This window comes from Lepisosteus platostomus, chromosome 6 (genome assembly GCF_059453375.1).
Source record: "Lepisosteus platostomus isolate fLepPlt1 chromosome 6, fLepPlt1.hap1, whole genome shotgun sequence".
Lineage (NCBI taxonomy): Eukaryota > Metazoa > Chordata > Actinopteri > Semionotiformes > Lepisosteidae > Lepisosteus > Lepisosteus platostomus.
Genome location: NC_142616.1, coordinates 58,562,458 through 58,576,302, shown reverse-complemented (window position 1 = coordinate 58,576,302; position 13,845 = coordinate 58,562,458). Strand labels below are relative to the sequence as shown.

At 40.8% G+C, this 13,845-nt stretch overlaps 1 protein-coding gene across 3 annotated transcripts; it reads left to right on the top strand.

Annotated features, from left to right (window-relative positions):
* Positions 1–8,299: 8,299 nt before the first annotated feature.
* terf2ip (telomeric repeat binding factor 2, interacting protein) lies at positions 8,300–13,746 on the top strand. Of its 3 annotated transcripts, none has more exons than XM_088636635.1 (4): positions 8,300–8,432; positions 9,033–9,734; positions 10,277–10,389; positions 12,151–13,746. In XM_088636635.1, coding segments are annotated over exons 1-4 (1,416 nt in total). In that variant the 5' UTR covers positions 8,300–8,431; the 3' UTR covers positions 12,751–13,746. The 3 variants fall into 3 exon arrangements, with proteins under 3 accessions (XP_088492761.1, XP_088492759.1, XP_088492760.1); XM_088636633.1 differs by having other exon boundaries at positions 10,277–10,509; XM_088636634.1 differs by having other exon boundaries at positions 8,323–8,432; positions 9,008–9,734; positions 10,277–10,509.
* The last annotated feature ends 99 nt before the right edge of the window (positions 13,747–13,845 follow it).

Sequence of the window (13,845 nt, the reverse complement as noted above, 5' to 3'; positions counted from 1 at the left end):
AGAGTCAGGACCTCGGTTTTACGTCTCATCCGAAGGACGGCGCCTGTTTACAGTATAGTGTCCCCGTCACTACACTGGGGCATTAGGACCCACACAGACCGCAGGGTGAGCGCCCCCTGCTGGCCCCACTAACACCTCGTCCAGCAGCAACCTTAGTTTTTCCCAGGAGGTCTCCCATCCAGGTACTGACCAGGCTCACACCTGCTTAGCTTCAGTGGGTTGCCAGTTGTGAGTTGCAGGGTGATATCATCATCATCATAGCTTGGCTTTGCTTTAAAATATGCACCATGTAAGTCCACAAAAAGACTGAAGGTTTTTGGTTTGATTTTCTTATCTAAAAACCTGAAAAAGAGCACAGTACCTAAGATCTCCAAATAAATACTGCCACTTCACTGTTCAGTGAAATCATAAGCCTAAAACATCGTGTTTTGATCTGTATGGCCATTCTATGTCTGTAACACATTAGGTCTAGGTAAAGCGGCAACTGCAGGATGAGCAACTACTGTATAGGATTGTTAATTAAGATACACCAAGTTACAGGCACAAAAGAGCATGATTCCTGGTTACAATAAGTTACCGTTTGCAGTTGTTATTCCATCCAGTGACAAAGGTACTGTAACTGCAGCTTACTGACAGGTGTGCTTTTGGAGCAGGCGAAGTGAAACCTTTTAGGAATCTAGGACAGGTACAGTAAATTGTTTTTTTTTTTTCATTGGTTCACCGCGTCTTCGTGATTTCTTTCCATCGGACTTTGCAATACTGTATATTGACTTGCGGTTTTTTTTGCTTTGCTGAATTAGTTGGAGAATTTCTTCCCCGTCTCAGGCCGCAGATAAAGACAACGTTTTCTGTAAATAAGTAGTACATAATGAATGCGTGTCCCCTGAAAGCTGGGATTCTGTACCTGCAGTTTTAATGAGAACTGCACATTTTGTAAATTCGCTATTTCATCAATTTTAGTTACACTCCCAATTATATAGATGAAAGACAATATTTAGCTAAGGGTGTTAAATTAAGTCTAGCATCAATTACTATTATTTAGCATTTAACTATGTATTAACATCATTATTATGAATAGTTGTATTTTAAGCAGTATACTACCCATTTTAACTAAAATGTTATGTTCTCCTAGAGCTCAGTAATTTCATTTTGTGTGTATGTGCCTTATTTCATTAGGTCTCAAGCCAGAATTGTTTCAACGTTTTTGGTTCCTCTATTCCTACCTCATAGACATTTCTGCTATCGTACAGTTGTCGATAATCTTTTCAGCATGTTTTTCATTTTTCATCATAAACCAATAATTTCATTGTTAATCACGTACAGTATCTTCTGAATACTCACTGAAGGTGCAGGAAGACGCAGACTGCATGTTCAAACACGTTAGCTTGTATAGTAACGCTGTTAGTATTATTTTTCCTTCTCAAGACGTCGCATTCGTTCCTCGAATACGCAGGATCGTTTTCATGTTTCAACTACACACCGAGGAGGCCTGTTTTAACAATGCAGTAAGAAATCATTTTATTTTCTGTGATGCACCCATGTCATCTTTAGATTAATTCACTTGATTCTTCAATTCAATTCTTATATTCCGACGTTTATGTCGCATAGTGTGATATGCTTCAATCTCCATTATTTATTCGGTGTTAAGTAGGACACAGAGATCCTATCCAGACTGTAGACTTGGCACAATTGCTACGAATTGTATCAATTTGTATAAACAGTCTGTATTTATATTGCGCACCGATTAAGTTGTTGCACCAGTTAAAATAAAATAGCAACAATTGGCCGGATTCTCAATGGAGGGAAAGGCACGCATTAAGTAAATAGTTACAGCAATGTTTTATTTTTGAAAGCCCCCTCTGTACTTTATAAATCTGGTTTAAAGGGGGCAACATGAATGGGTGGAATGCTTCAGACACTCCGGAGAACCGTTTGAGCTGTTTGGTTACTTTCACTCATGGCAACCAGCACGCATCTCGGTCATTTCGCATGACAGTGATTAACAGTCGAAGGCTTCGAAGCCAGGGGAATTTGTGAAGGATCAAGTCCTTTGATTTACGATATGCCAAAATGAACACCGCGAGACGCACTGCCTTTCCAAAAAGTTTATAACAATGTTAAACTTGGTGAAAACATGTATTAAAAAAAACTAAATACATCGATATAAACTATTTTATTCATATACTGTACTTCAGATCTGTCCGTGGGGTCCTGGACTAATGAAAACATCGAAAGGTTGTGTGCTCACATCTCGGCCAAACGAATTTCACACACTGGCTTTACGTACAACTTCAGGCGCAAATGCAAATCGCTTTGGATAAAGGGATCAGATTTATTATATTAACAAATAATTTTAATCCAATGCGTCCTGTGAATATACTAGTGAAAGTGGTGATTACTGATAAATCATGAATGTACAGTAAACATGTAGAATTGCCTAACAAGCTGTGAAAACATTTTGACCTTGCTGTATCCGAGAGAAATAAACATTGGCCAGAGCTGCAGACACTAACAAAGCGTGTCAGAATCGGTGTCAGAATGTTCCCTAATCCAAGATTAACTTTAGGTTTAGTCACCTGTGTTCAACAACACAGCTTTGTCAGGCATGTAGCCTGTGGAAATATTCAACCATTCCTTCCATTCGCCCTTAGGCTTACGAAACTTGACAGCAATTTATAAAAATACCTGAAGAAGGCTCCACAGTCGAAACGTTGTGTTCTTTTCTTCTCTTTTCAGCGTGGAATAAACCTTCACTTGTCCCTTTGCAGCCTACACATGCCGACGCAGCTACCTACTGTACTTTAACTAAATTCTAAAAAACTATCAACTCCCATCCCCCTTTTGTCAATTAGCTTTTCTTTCCAAAAACCAAAGTTGCATGTTCAGTAATTTGAAACCTTACCGTGCATTTTTCCAATGGCCATGGCCCATTATAACGATTGTGTATTGTTTCTGAATTGATCGAATCAGCTCTCTGGAAATTAAAAAAAGAAATTAACCCTCCTTCGGTAAAACACATTGAAATACATCGTGCAGGTGCTTTGGCGTTACATAGGTCAAGTTATAATTTACGGTGTATGTGTGCAAACCTTTCCGACAAGATCAGTTAAAATATTCAGACCTGGCATTCGAGATATAAGTGTAATATAAAGTAAAAAAATATCAATTTAGTATCCCATCACTTTTTTGCATTTCATTACTTCATTTGAATTCTACAGTACGTTTCCAAACAACTGAGAATTCTTACTTTTACAGCACTAACAACAGCTGTATTTTTTAAACAGTAAAAAACAAAAATTGCTTTACAAATGCATGAGAAGGTTGCTCATGAGCAATGTCAACAGTAAATTGGGCTAGCCATTGAACTAACAGAGGTAAACTCCAAGCAGAAAAGTAAAAAGGAAAAACCACAACCTTCAGCAGCAGTAGTGCATACACCTCAAAAAACTTCCACAGCTAATATATTTTTATTGATCAGTAAACTCAGTTTGAAATTCACTTCTACTTGTTTCTTGGTACAGCTCATACAACGAAACAGCTCTCCACCCTAACCTCTAGTGTGTATTAATATGCAAAAATTGCAGGACATATGAGTTAATCAAGTCTGGTAGGAGAATGCATGTATGCATCTATTGTCTACCACTGCTACAGATGTGCCAGATCCAGGCAGAGATCTACAATAATGACAGTTCTGTAGCAACTTCAGACTTGGTGCCATCAGTCGGTTTGGTATTTTGGAAGTGGGAAAGGTTTGTATTAGTGTGTACTCAGATCTTGAAACTGGGCTGCCAAGCTATAACTTCTCTATCAGCCTGTGGTAATGAAGAATTTTAGAATTGAAGACCAGTCCTGATAGAGGAAGGAGGAGAAGAAAACGCAAAAATAAGCAAATCCAAATCGAACTCTTTGGTTTTAATTTTGCTTGAAATTAAAACCACTGATTGATTGAAACCAGAAGAGTTTGAGTTGGATGTGCCTCAATACTTTTACAAATAAATCACAGATTATTTATTTCCAAATAAATATGGAAAAGTGGACTCCCAGGACTTGTGTTTGAAAGGGTTTGCTCTTTGTCCAGTAGTGTAGCAGTGAAGAATATTTACACACTAAATTCTGCATGATGGCTTCCTTTGAATCGCTGGTTTTGTTAACCTTAAAGTGCTTAATTCTTTGTCTGACATTGCATCTTGAAAGCACCAAAGTTTTTGCTACTTTATTTAAACAAATGTTGCTGTTTGTTCTATTGTGATTACTGTTGAAAAGAAACATAGTGAAGAAGATGGAAATCACAGTGCCTGTTGCACAACAATTGCTTTAATGTAAAGGTGCACTACTGTACGAATGTAAGAAAGTTAAAAAGCGAGAGGAAGCTGGTCAGCACATGTTGCTTGCTTTCTCACTAACACCCAGCCATTTCTTGAAAGATCTGATGAAATCAGTTTTTTAATTTGGATACTGTCTAATTCCCCCTTCGTGCACTTTCTGTTCTACATAGGAGGGTAATTAATTAGTGCATTGATCAGTTAGTGACATTGGCTTCTAGGGCATTCACTTACTTTGTAAACCTAGATAAGAAATGTGCAGCTGTTACTGTATTATTACTATTCCTGTATTTTGAAATACATCTGAAAACATCCGTGCAGCTTTTATTCAATGTGTTGAATACATTTCAAGTTAAGCGGCTGGGGACAGTATTCATCTGGATTACAATGTGAGTGGTTGTCATCTAAAAATAGGTACCAGTCTCATACCTCTATCTGTCAGAAGAGAAAGAGGATTTAGACTAGTGTGTATAAGGCAAGAAGCCAAGTCAGCAATAGCTGATACTACCCTTTAGCATTTCTGAGGTATGTTGATTGGGATCCCTTTTGTTTAACGGACGTTTTAACTGATTTAATAGATTGTTGATAACTTCTTTCTGTTATCTATGATCTTGCCATTTCTGTCATTAGGTCTCTGTGAAGCACCTCAGGAAAATTCCACAAATTCCAAGAGACTGCAGTTTGCTCTTGACACACGCATTTTATATTTGCCTTTCGTCAATCTGACCAAACAGCAGGAAAATGCAAGGGGAGCTGCAAGTGTAATAGAAGATTCAGTCCAGTTATGCAGAATTCAAGTTTGATTTTATTGAAGTTGTGCAGTGGCCATAAATGCTACTTGGAAGGCCTAGAGTGTTCTTCTACTGATCCTAACACTCCTCCTAGTGGACATATCTGGAATTACCCTATGCCCTTGGGACAATTAATCGAAATTAATTTCTATTAAAACTGCAGTGTTGCTGTATGGAAAATGTTGTTAAACGTTTGCTGCTCATCTTCTGACCTGTTATGTACCTGCAACAGTCCAATTACAATCCTGATTGCTTTACGGACAATTGGAGATACCATGGTCTGCATGTATGAAGAATCACAAAAACAGACATGATTCAAAAATAACCATGTCTACTGGAACCCTCTTCCCTCACTACCCCATCATATAATATTACCAACCACCTAATCTGTGCAATCTTCTTGTTCACAGCTTCCTTAACGACCCACAGCAACTATCCACACCAGGCACTTTCCCCCGCAACAGAATCCACAGCAGCACCTGCAAATATATATCTGATGCAACACACATTCAAGGCCCCTCTGGACAGTTCTGTGTTACCCAGATGACATTATTTATTTTTCAGCAAGCTCATTTCAGGGAACATGTCTGTGAGGATCGCAGAGAGCTGTGAGGATCAAAGATCTCTCCAAATGGATAGTCCCCCATTTCACCTCTAATGGCCAGTCTTTCTGATCTCTCCATGTGTGCCCCTACACCAGGGATTTGGAACTCCTATTACAGAAAGACATCCAAAACCAAAATTATTCTCAGACTTCGGACCACACCTTCCTCATTTTCTCAGTGACAGACTCATCTCCTTCTAAATCCACTCAGTTGCAGATTTTGGTATTGCACATTTCTCCTCTCATTCCCCCTTTATGTGGAAACTCATTCTCACTTCCTATATGCCCCTTTCACCACTGGTCCCTGCCCCTTCTTACTAACTCTGTCTTTTGTTCTCCTATGCCTTATTTCTTGGCTATTTTATCTCGCTCACACCCGAAGAAGGCTCCACAACCAAAATATAGTGTTTTTTTCTTTAACTTTCAGCATGGAACGAACCAGTACCTGTTCCTCTACATGATAAAAATGAGTCTAGTAATAATAATAACCCCTTACATTTACATAGCGCTTTTCTGGACACTCCACTCAAAGCGCTTTACAGGTAATGGGCACTCCCCTCCACCACCAATATGCAGCACCCACCTGGATGATGTGACAGCAGCCAGAGTGCGCCAGTATGCTCACATCAGCTATCAGTGTGTAGGAGAGCAGAGTGATGAAACCAGCTGATAGATTATAAGGAGGGATTGGGGATTATTAGGAGGCCAATGGGAAATTTGGCCAGGACATAGGGGGTAACACCCCCACTCTTTTTGAGAAATGCCCCGGGATTTTTAATCATCATGGAAAGTCAGGACCTCGGTTTTATATCTCATTCGAAGGATGGCACCTTTTTACAATAAAGTGTTCTTGTCACTATACTGGGGCATTAGGACCCACACAGACCACACGGTGAGCACCCCCTGCTGCTGGCCTCACTAACACCTCTTCCAACAACAACCTTAGCTTTCCCAGGAGGTCTCCCATTCAGGTACTGACCAGGCTCACACCTGTGTTGCTTCAAAGGGCGGTCAGTTGTGAGTTGCAGGGTGACATGGCTGCTGGCATGGTGGTACTAGTAGGTGTGAGGGTGATGCTTCTTGGTTGATTCAAGCAAAAGTGCCATATTTACTTCAAGTGTAGAGCTTGAAAACAAGCAACAATGTTCTATATTTTCACATATGTTTATATTCACACAAAGGAATGCAAGAGTCTAGATCAATATACTGAGCTACTGTATGTTATTGCAGCACTGGGGTCTTTTAAGAAACAGCTGGGCACTAGCAACCAAATGAGCTAGATTAGCTGAAAATCCTCCTCTGTTTTGGAAACTTTTTCAAGGTCTACTTAGGTATTATTAAACCTTACAAGGAAATAAATCTTTAATTAGCTAAACAAAAAATAGATCATTTTAGCTTGCATAATTATTTAAAAGCCGATGACTACATCAATGTGGTTTCAAATAAGACATGTCTAAAATTAACCAAGAAGCCACTTAATAATAGTTAGAGCACTTTTAAGTATCTCCAGTACCGCTTTGGACTGGAGTCCAGAGAGGTGTAAATATTTGCTTTTGCGTGAGACATTGAAGAATAGAACTATTTCGGCAGATGACTGCTACAGTTCACAGATGTGTAAAATACCTCTTATTCCCAACAACACCTGCGCTGTAAAAAAATCCTTAAAAGGGAAGGATTCTGGTGTGTCTCATGCCAGGATTACTCTTAGGCAGGCATATCCTGTCTGGCTACAATTTCATATCAGCAGGGATCCCTGGGAATGAAACAGCATTAATGCCCCAGGCTCTCAGGCTTGAGTCTCATGCCTGCAAAAGACCCAACACCTCTGCTCCACACTGTGTCCACCTGGCTTGTGGTGTTTCACTTTTCTTGCCTTAAATCCTGCTGATCTCCTGTACCACAAAGATTGTCCCTGTTTTTTTTTTCTTCTTTGACAATAAAAGCTTACAAACGGGCATTTTTTTTGTAACAGAAGAATCACGAGAAGAACAGAAGAATGGTTATGCTAAAAAAGATCATCTAAAGCATGTATGTGCTAAACAACACTGTATTGTAAGACTTAAACAACCTAATCATTCCATGGTACTAAACTTTCTCCTTATTTTAATTTGAGCCTTGAAATTACTCGCTATGCATTCAGAAACGACAAGATGCTCCCAAGCACAAATAGAGCATGCATTTTTCTTTCAGTATAGTAGAGTAGAAGTGTCTTTTTTTGTTGCTCAACTTTCTCCAGCAACTGTGCATTTGTTCTAATAGAAGCTGAGCAATAGAGACCTCGACAGGTAGTCACTGAGGCACACTTGATAACTAAGGAGGTTGTCCTCAGATTGTCTGGGCTTTTATTTCCGCTAGCAGAATTGAATGACACCTCATCACAAATCTCAGTCTTAGGCCAAACTACGAGACATATTTAATATACATGGGCATCTGCTGCTCAGGCTTGAATAAAACTCAAACACGGTTCTTGAATGAACCTATACCTTTCATGACAGCTGTTTCAGCTCCACAATGTCGTCGCGCGCCAACACACGCACCGGATGTGAAAGTGCTCTATTCGTTCTCTTGAAAAGATGAGAACACGTGCTCCTAAAACCGGATGTTGACATTTTACTGTAGCACAGCACAGTGAAGTAGCTCATCGCCGTTTGCAGATAGAAACTTTATTCTTTTTTTCCATGCTCCCTTCTTGCAGCTAAAGAAAAACAGCTATAAGTGAGTTATTTTCTTCATTTTAAAGAACATTGACATAAAATGTGCGAAGCCAAGTTAACACGTTTTAAACACGAAATGGTAATAAATAAAAAGTTTAATCAGTGGCTTTAGCCAAGCTAACACTTTTCCAAGCCAGTCGATTTATATATGTTTTGTATTTTAATGTTATATTTTAGATCTAAAATATACAATAATTCAATTTATTGATTTATTTGCTACCATACGGGTTCCAAATATATAATTAGTGGTTAGAGTAGAGAGGAATACGTTTTTATTCTGTTTGAACAGAAACGACGTTAACGTGGGTTTGTGTGGAAAAAGTATACGAAAACTAGTATCAAAATACAAATGATTCTTGTATTCGGTTGTGCTGCAAGCTTACGCATTTTTATCCGCAAATATTACTTTTTTTGGTCTTGAAATTGTCTGCAGTTTTTAAAGCCATATGTATTTGAGATGTAGAAGCACGACCCGGATTTCAAGTCGTGAAATCAAGTTGGACAGGCTCATTTGGCAGACCGCGTCGTTTTATATTTTCATATGATAACAAAAACAGATGCATTCCATTTTCTAAGAGGGAACGTTTGTCTTCGTTCCTAGTGGAGTCCACGATGACATCGGCTGAGGCCGGAGATCCGACCTTGAAAAAGCCCGATCCCCTTCCTCGGTCAGTGACCCTTTTTGTGAACGATGTGGGCTCCCCCATGCGCTTCTACCTGCGCCCCGGCCCGGCTAAGAGCCGCTTCGCCGCACTGATCGAGGCCGGAGGCGGGATGATGTGCGGGGTCCAGGAGCCGGGCGCCATTCTGCTTGCTGATCCGAAGGAGTTGAATGGGAAGGCTGCTGCGGGCTACGTTTCTACCCATTACATACTGGACTGCGTGGGGAAAAATGAGCAGCTGGAAATGCACGACTACAAGCTGGGCCAAGACCAAGCTGCTAGCGCGCCCTCTGTCAGTAAGAAGAAGAGGAGCACCTCTGGGCGAATGGGGTACACCAACAGCGAGGACGCTGCCATTCTGCAGTACCTGAGCAGGCACAAGGGTGAAGTCAAAGGGAACCGTATCTGGCAGGCAATGGCGCGAGAGGGCATCACCAGTCACAGCTGGCAGTCCATGAAAGACCGCTACCGCAAGCACTTGCAGGGCCGGCCGGTGCCACAGCCAGATGACCGCGAGGAGAAGGGGGAAGACTCTGACGATCAGGACAGGACAGAGAAGGAGTCCTCCGGAAGACCCATTCAGCCACCCCTGGTGGAGGAGAATGGCCCCGAGTCTCCAGGATCCTCGGACAAGCCCCCTGGTAAACACACGTCTCGGATAAGCTTAGTAGAAAGGAGATTTTAGCTGCAGATCTGTTCACATTAAAGTTCTCTTTTTCCCCTTTTTTCGTTCCTGTTGATCCACGTAGATTCTTTATTTCCTAGCTCTAGTTAACCCCCATGCACCAGACTTTGACTGACCTGGGCCAAAGGGTTCTTCATTGTGTCACCAAGGGGTTCTAAAAATACACTCTCAACAGGCTTTATTGGCATAATGTATTACAAGGTGTTGCCTTCATGCATGCCGTCAACTAGACTAGGGACCGTCCTTCTTTTTCAAGTACTGGTATTGCAGTGCTCTTGTCTGTTGAGGTCTCTAAAGGCTGTGGTTTGAGATGAATTAAAGAAACCTATTCAGAATGCAGGATCCTGCTCTGCGGTCCTGATCTTTGACCACCTGTGCCCTCATTTAGACATTCTTCAAAGCCTGCATTCTTTAGATTTAATAAACCTGTTCTTTTAGAACTTCAAGTAACCTCACCCGAAAGTGACAAAAACTGGTTTTTTTTTTCTCCTGCTGCAGCTGGGAATGAAGTGGCGCCGGAGATGGGGAATGAGAAGGAGGAGCAGTGCCAGGTGACGAGCGCAGAGGAAGAGGAAACCAGTGAGGAGGAGTCAGTGCAGAGGCTTAAGCAGGTGAATAGACAGGAACTGAAGAGGAAACGAGGGAGTAGGGAAACGGCGCAGGCTGTAAAGACATCCACACCCAAGCAGACAAAAACAAACATTTTGAAGCAAGCAATCCGTGAATTTGAGGTAAGTGATGCACTGTGGGGTTGGAAATTCCCCCCCTTGCTCTCTCGCTTAGTCCACGTGATCAGGTGGATTCTGCCTTAGTTGTTTAGAATTCCCACCTTTTCTAATTTACATTACCTTTCCCTTACTCCACTCTGTAACCCTTAATGACACTGTTTTGATAGAGAATGAGTGTATAAAGTGATTCCAAATTGTGAAAGCCAAAGTTGCAGCAAGTGATTCTTAAATCTGAAGGAAGATTTATTTCTTACTGGGAATCTAGCCACATGGATCAGAGTTTGCATTGTTTCATATAATTTAATTTGTTGACACTTTTCATTTATGTTTTCTTGTGGTGCAGATGGCATTTGCTAAAGTGGAGGTGGATCCTGTTAGCATGTATAAATATAATTGTGTAGGTTTGTGTTATAAATGATGACATTTATTGAAAGTTGCCTGGTGAAACCTCACGGCTGGTGGCTTCTTTGAGATAATTTAGCATTATTCCTTAATCTTCTACTGAGGAATTGCAATTGTTTTGGACACTTCTGTCTTAGAACCAAAGGTACATACATGCATGCTTTCTCCGTTACTTTATAATAATAATAATTAATAATTGCTTACACTTATATAGTGCTTCTCTAGACACTCCACTCAAAGCGCTTTATAGGTAATGGGGACTCCCCTCCACCACCACCAATGTGCAGCATCCACCTGGATGATGCAACAGCAGCCATAGTGCGCCAGAACACTCACCACACATCAGCTATCAGGGGGGAAGAGAACAGAGTGATGAAGCCAATTCATAGATGGGGATTATTAGGAGGCCATGATTGGTAAGGACCAATGGGAAATTTGGCCAGGGCGCCGGGGTTACACCCATACTCTTTTCAAGAAACGCCCTGGGATTTTTAATGACCACAGAGAGTCAGGACCTCAGTTTTACATCTCATCCGAAGGACGGCGCCTATTTACAGTATAGTGTCCCCGTCACTATACTGGGGCATTAGGTATTAGGCTGATATTGTAGAGCAAATAAGAAAGAAGCAAAGAAAGAGTGTTATCAGACAAAAAGCATACAGTTCCACAGCCAGCTTCTATCGTTCTGTCAGATCAATGAACTTTCCCCCATGCTGATTCCACCATGACAGGAGGTCTGACAGTTACAGTTGATAATGAGCACAAGCTGGTTTCATACCTGCAGTTTCCAGCCTTGCTGAATCTCAAAAGGAGGTGGATTTATTTCATTCATGCAGCTGAAGTAATTAAGTGAGGTGTGTGTACTGACACATCTTTCTGGTGTTAACACCTTTTGGTGTTAAGATATGAATGATGGAGAAAAAAAGAAAAAAAGGTGTTTTTTTTCTCAGTGTCAGGGTGTCTTTGAGTAAAGATTAGTGTGGAGATGTTGGTGTGCATCAAAAGATGTGGAAACATACATCCAGTTGAAGTAAAAAATATCTCGATTGAATCTAGTGACCTGGCGATGTATATTTAATAAAATGATCTTTACGGTGTTAGTATTTCATGAAGTACTTCTTACATAAAATGGTAACCTTTCAGTTAAAAAAAGTAAGAAGTAAAAGTTAAATGTGGGTAGCTTTTATTTCAGCTACGTTTTTAGTACTTGTAGTGCTTTAACAGAGGCTTTTCTTATTGCAGTCTGATGATGAGACTCCAGAGTTAATGATTACCAACGTGCCTCAAAATGAGCCCCGTTCTCCAGAAAGTGGACCTCCTCTCCAGAACCAAGAACAAGATATTCAGAACAGAGAGGTGGAGGGCGGGCACCAGCCTCCGCCTGAAGGCATGGAGGAAGCCCAGTGTAGTTCTCCTGCCAAAGTCCAGGAGACGAGGGCTTTGGCACAGGAGGACGGCATCACTGAAAAGATCAGCGTGAAAGGGTTTGTCATGAATAAGGACTCACAGATCCAGGTCGAGGAGATGCTGGCCTCCCACGCCAATGAGACACCTCCTCAAGAAGCAGTGCAGGAAGCCATCGAGGCTGTCCATTTTCTCATGGAAGAATGTAACCTGAGCTTTGTCAAGGCGATGCAGATCCTCCTGAAAAACAGTGGCGACTTCCAGGCCTCCCTTCACTACCTGCGCACAGGCCACCGGCCAGACCAGCTGCCCCTCTGGACTCACGAGGATGACTGCGTTTTGTTGTCGGGCGAGTCCAGCAGCCAGGATGCCCTTATTGAAAAATACGGGGAGGATGGCTTGGCAAAGAGAATTGCTTTCCTTCTTGGCACAGATTGAGCTGATCAAGGACAGAGGATCTTCTTTGGGACCGCTCTTTTAGAACGTTTTGCTGACTGTTGCAGCTTACTTTTGTAAACCCAGTGCAAAGTGTTGTTTATTGATGAGCGTTTTTTCATCTTGTGTTCCAATCTATGTTCTGGGTTTATGGAAGGGTCTGGCTTTGAAAACTGTATTTCAAAGTGTTTGATACTCTTAGGTATCTTAGGTAGTGTTCAGCACCATTCTTGACTTCCAGGTGTCATGGTGAGTAACTCTTCTTCAGGACTAATCCAATGCAGTGTATTCAGATTCAATATTCAACTATTGATCATTTTTCTTCATGCTTTTATAAATCATTTTAATGCATTTATTCCTAGTCCTAGTTGCTCTTGCACTTATGATAACAGTGTTGCAGCTCCAACTCTCCTTTATCTCCCAGTGTACCCAGGTTTTTGATTCATCCGGCCCATAATTGCATATTTGAACATCTGCACTGATTAATATAGCATGTAAAGCACACCTGTACTGGATTTTGAAACGTGTCTAGGTACAATGAGTGCTTCATCCATTTGAAAGCATTGTTGATTTTCCAGTAAAATATCGTGTGGAGATTGGATTATAACCCTTGGAACACTATGGGGACCCAGAACTGGTACTGGTATTGGCTAAAAACGCTGAATTACAGATTATAAATACCCTCCCCTAGGGTTATGCACATAAGTCTCTTTCTTTGTACATATTTTTAGACTTTGAAATATTTGTAAATGTATGTGGTTCTATGGAAAAATGTAGTTATACAGTGGATCAAATAAATTGCCATGTACCTATATAAAATAATCCACATTTGACAAAATTGTAAACGACATGAAGTATAAAATGACAGTCATGAATGAGATTGTCTTGTTCTAGTGATAGATATGCCTTTAATGTATATGTACGTGGATATTGTTAGTTTTTTTTCACATGGCACTCTACTGCTAATAAATGTGAACAGTGCTTTATGCATATTCATAATTAGTGTTACTGTGTTTATTGTAATGTTTCTGTTGATCATATGCATTTGACTTCATTTTCTTTTAAGCTGCACCAGAGATGATCTAGTCACTTGTATGA

Excerpts from the sequence above, each read along its gene's own strand:
- terf2ip (XM_088636633.1), top strand. Across the intron at positions 9,735-10,276 it reads ATCCTCGGACAAGCCCCCTG|CTGGGAATGAAGTGGCGCCG; the intron begins GTAAACACACGT and ends CTCCTGCTGCAG. Across the intron at positions 10,510-12,150 it reads AAGCAATCCGTGAATTTGAG|TCTGATGATGAGACTCCAGA; the intron begins GTAAGTGATGCA and ends TTCTTATTGCAG.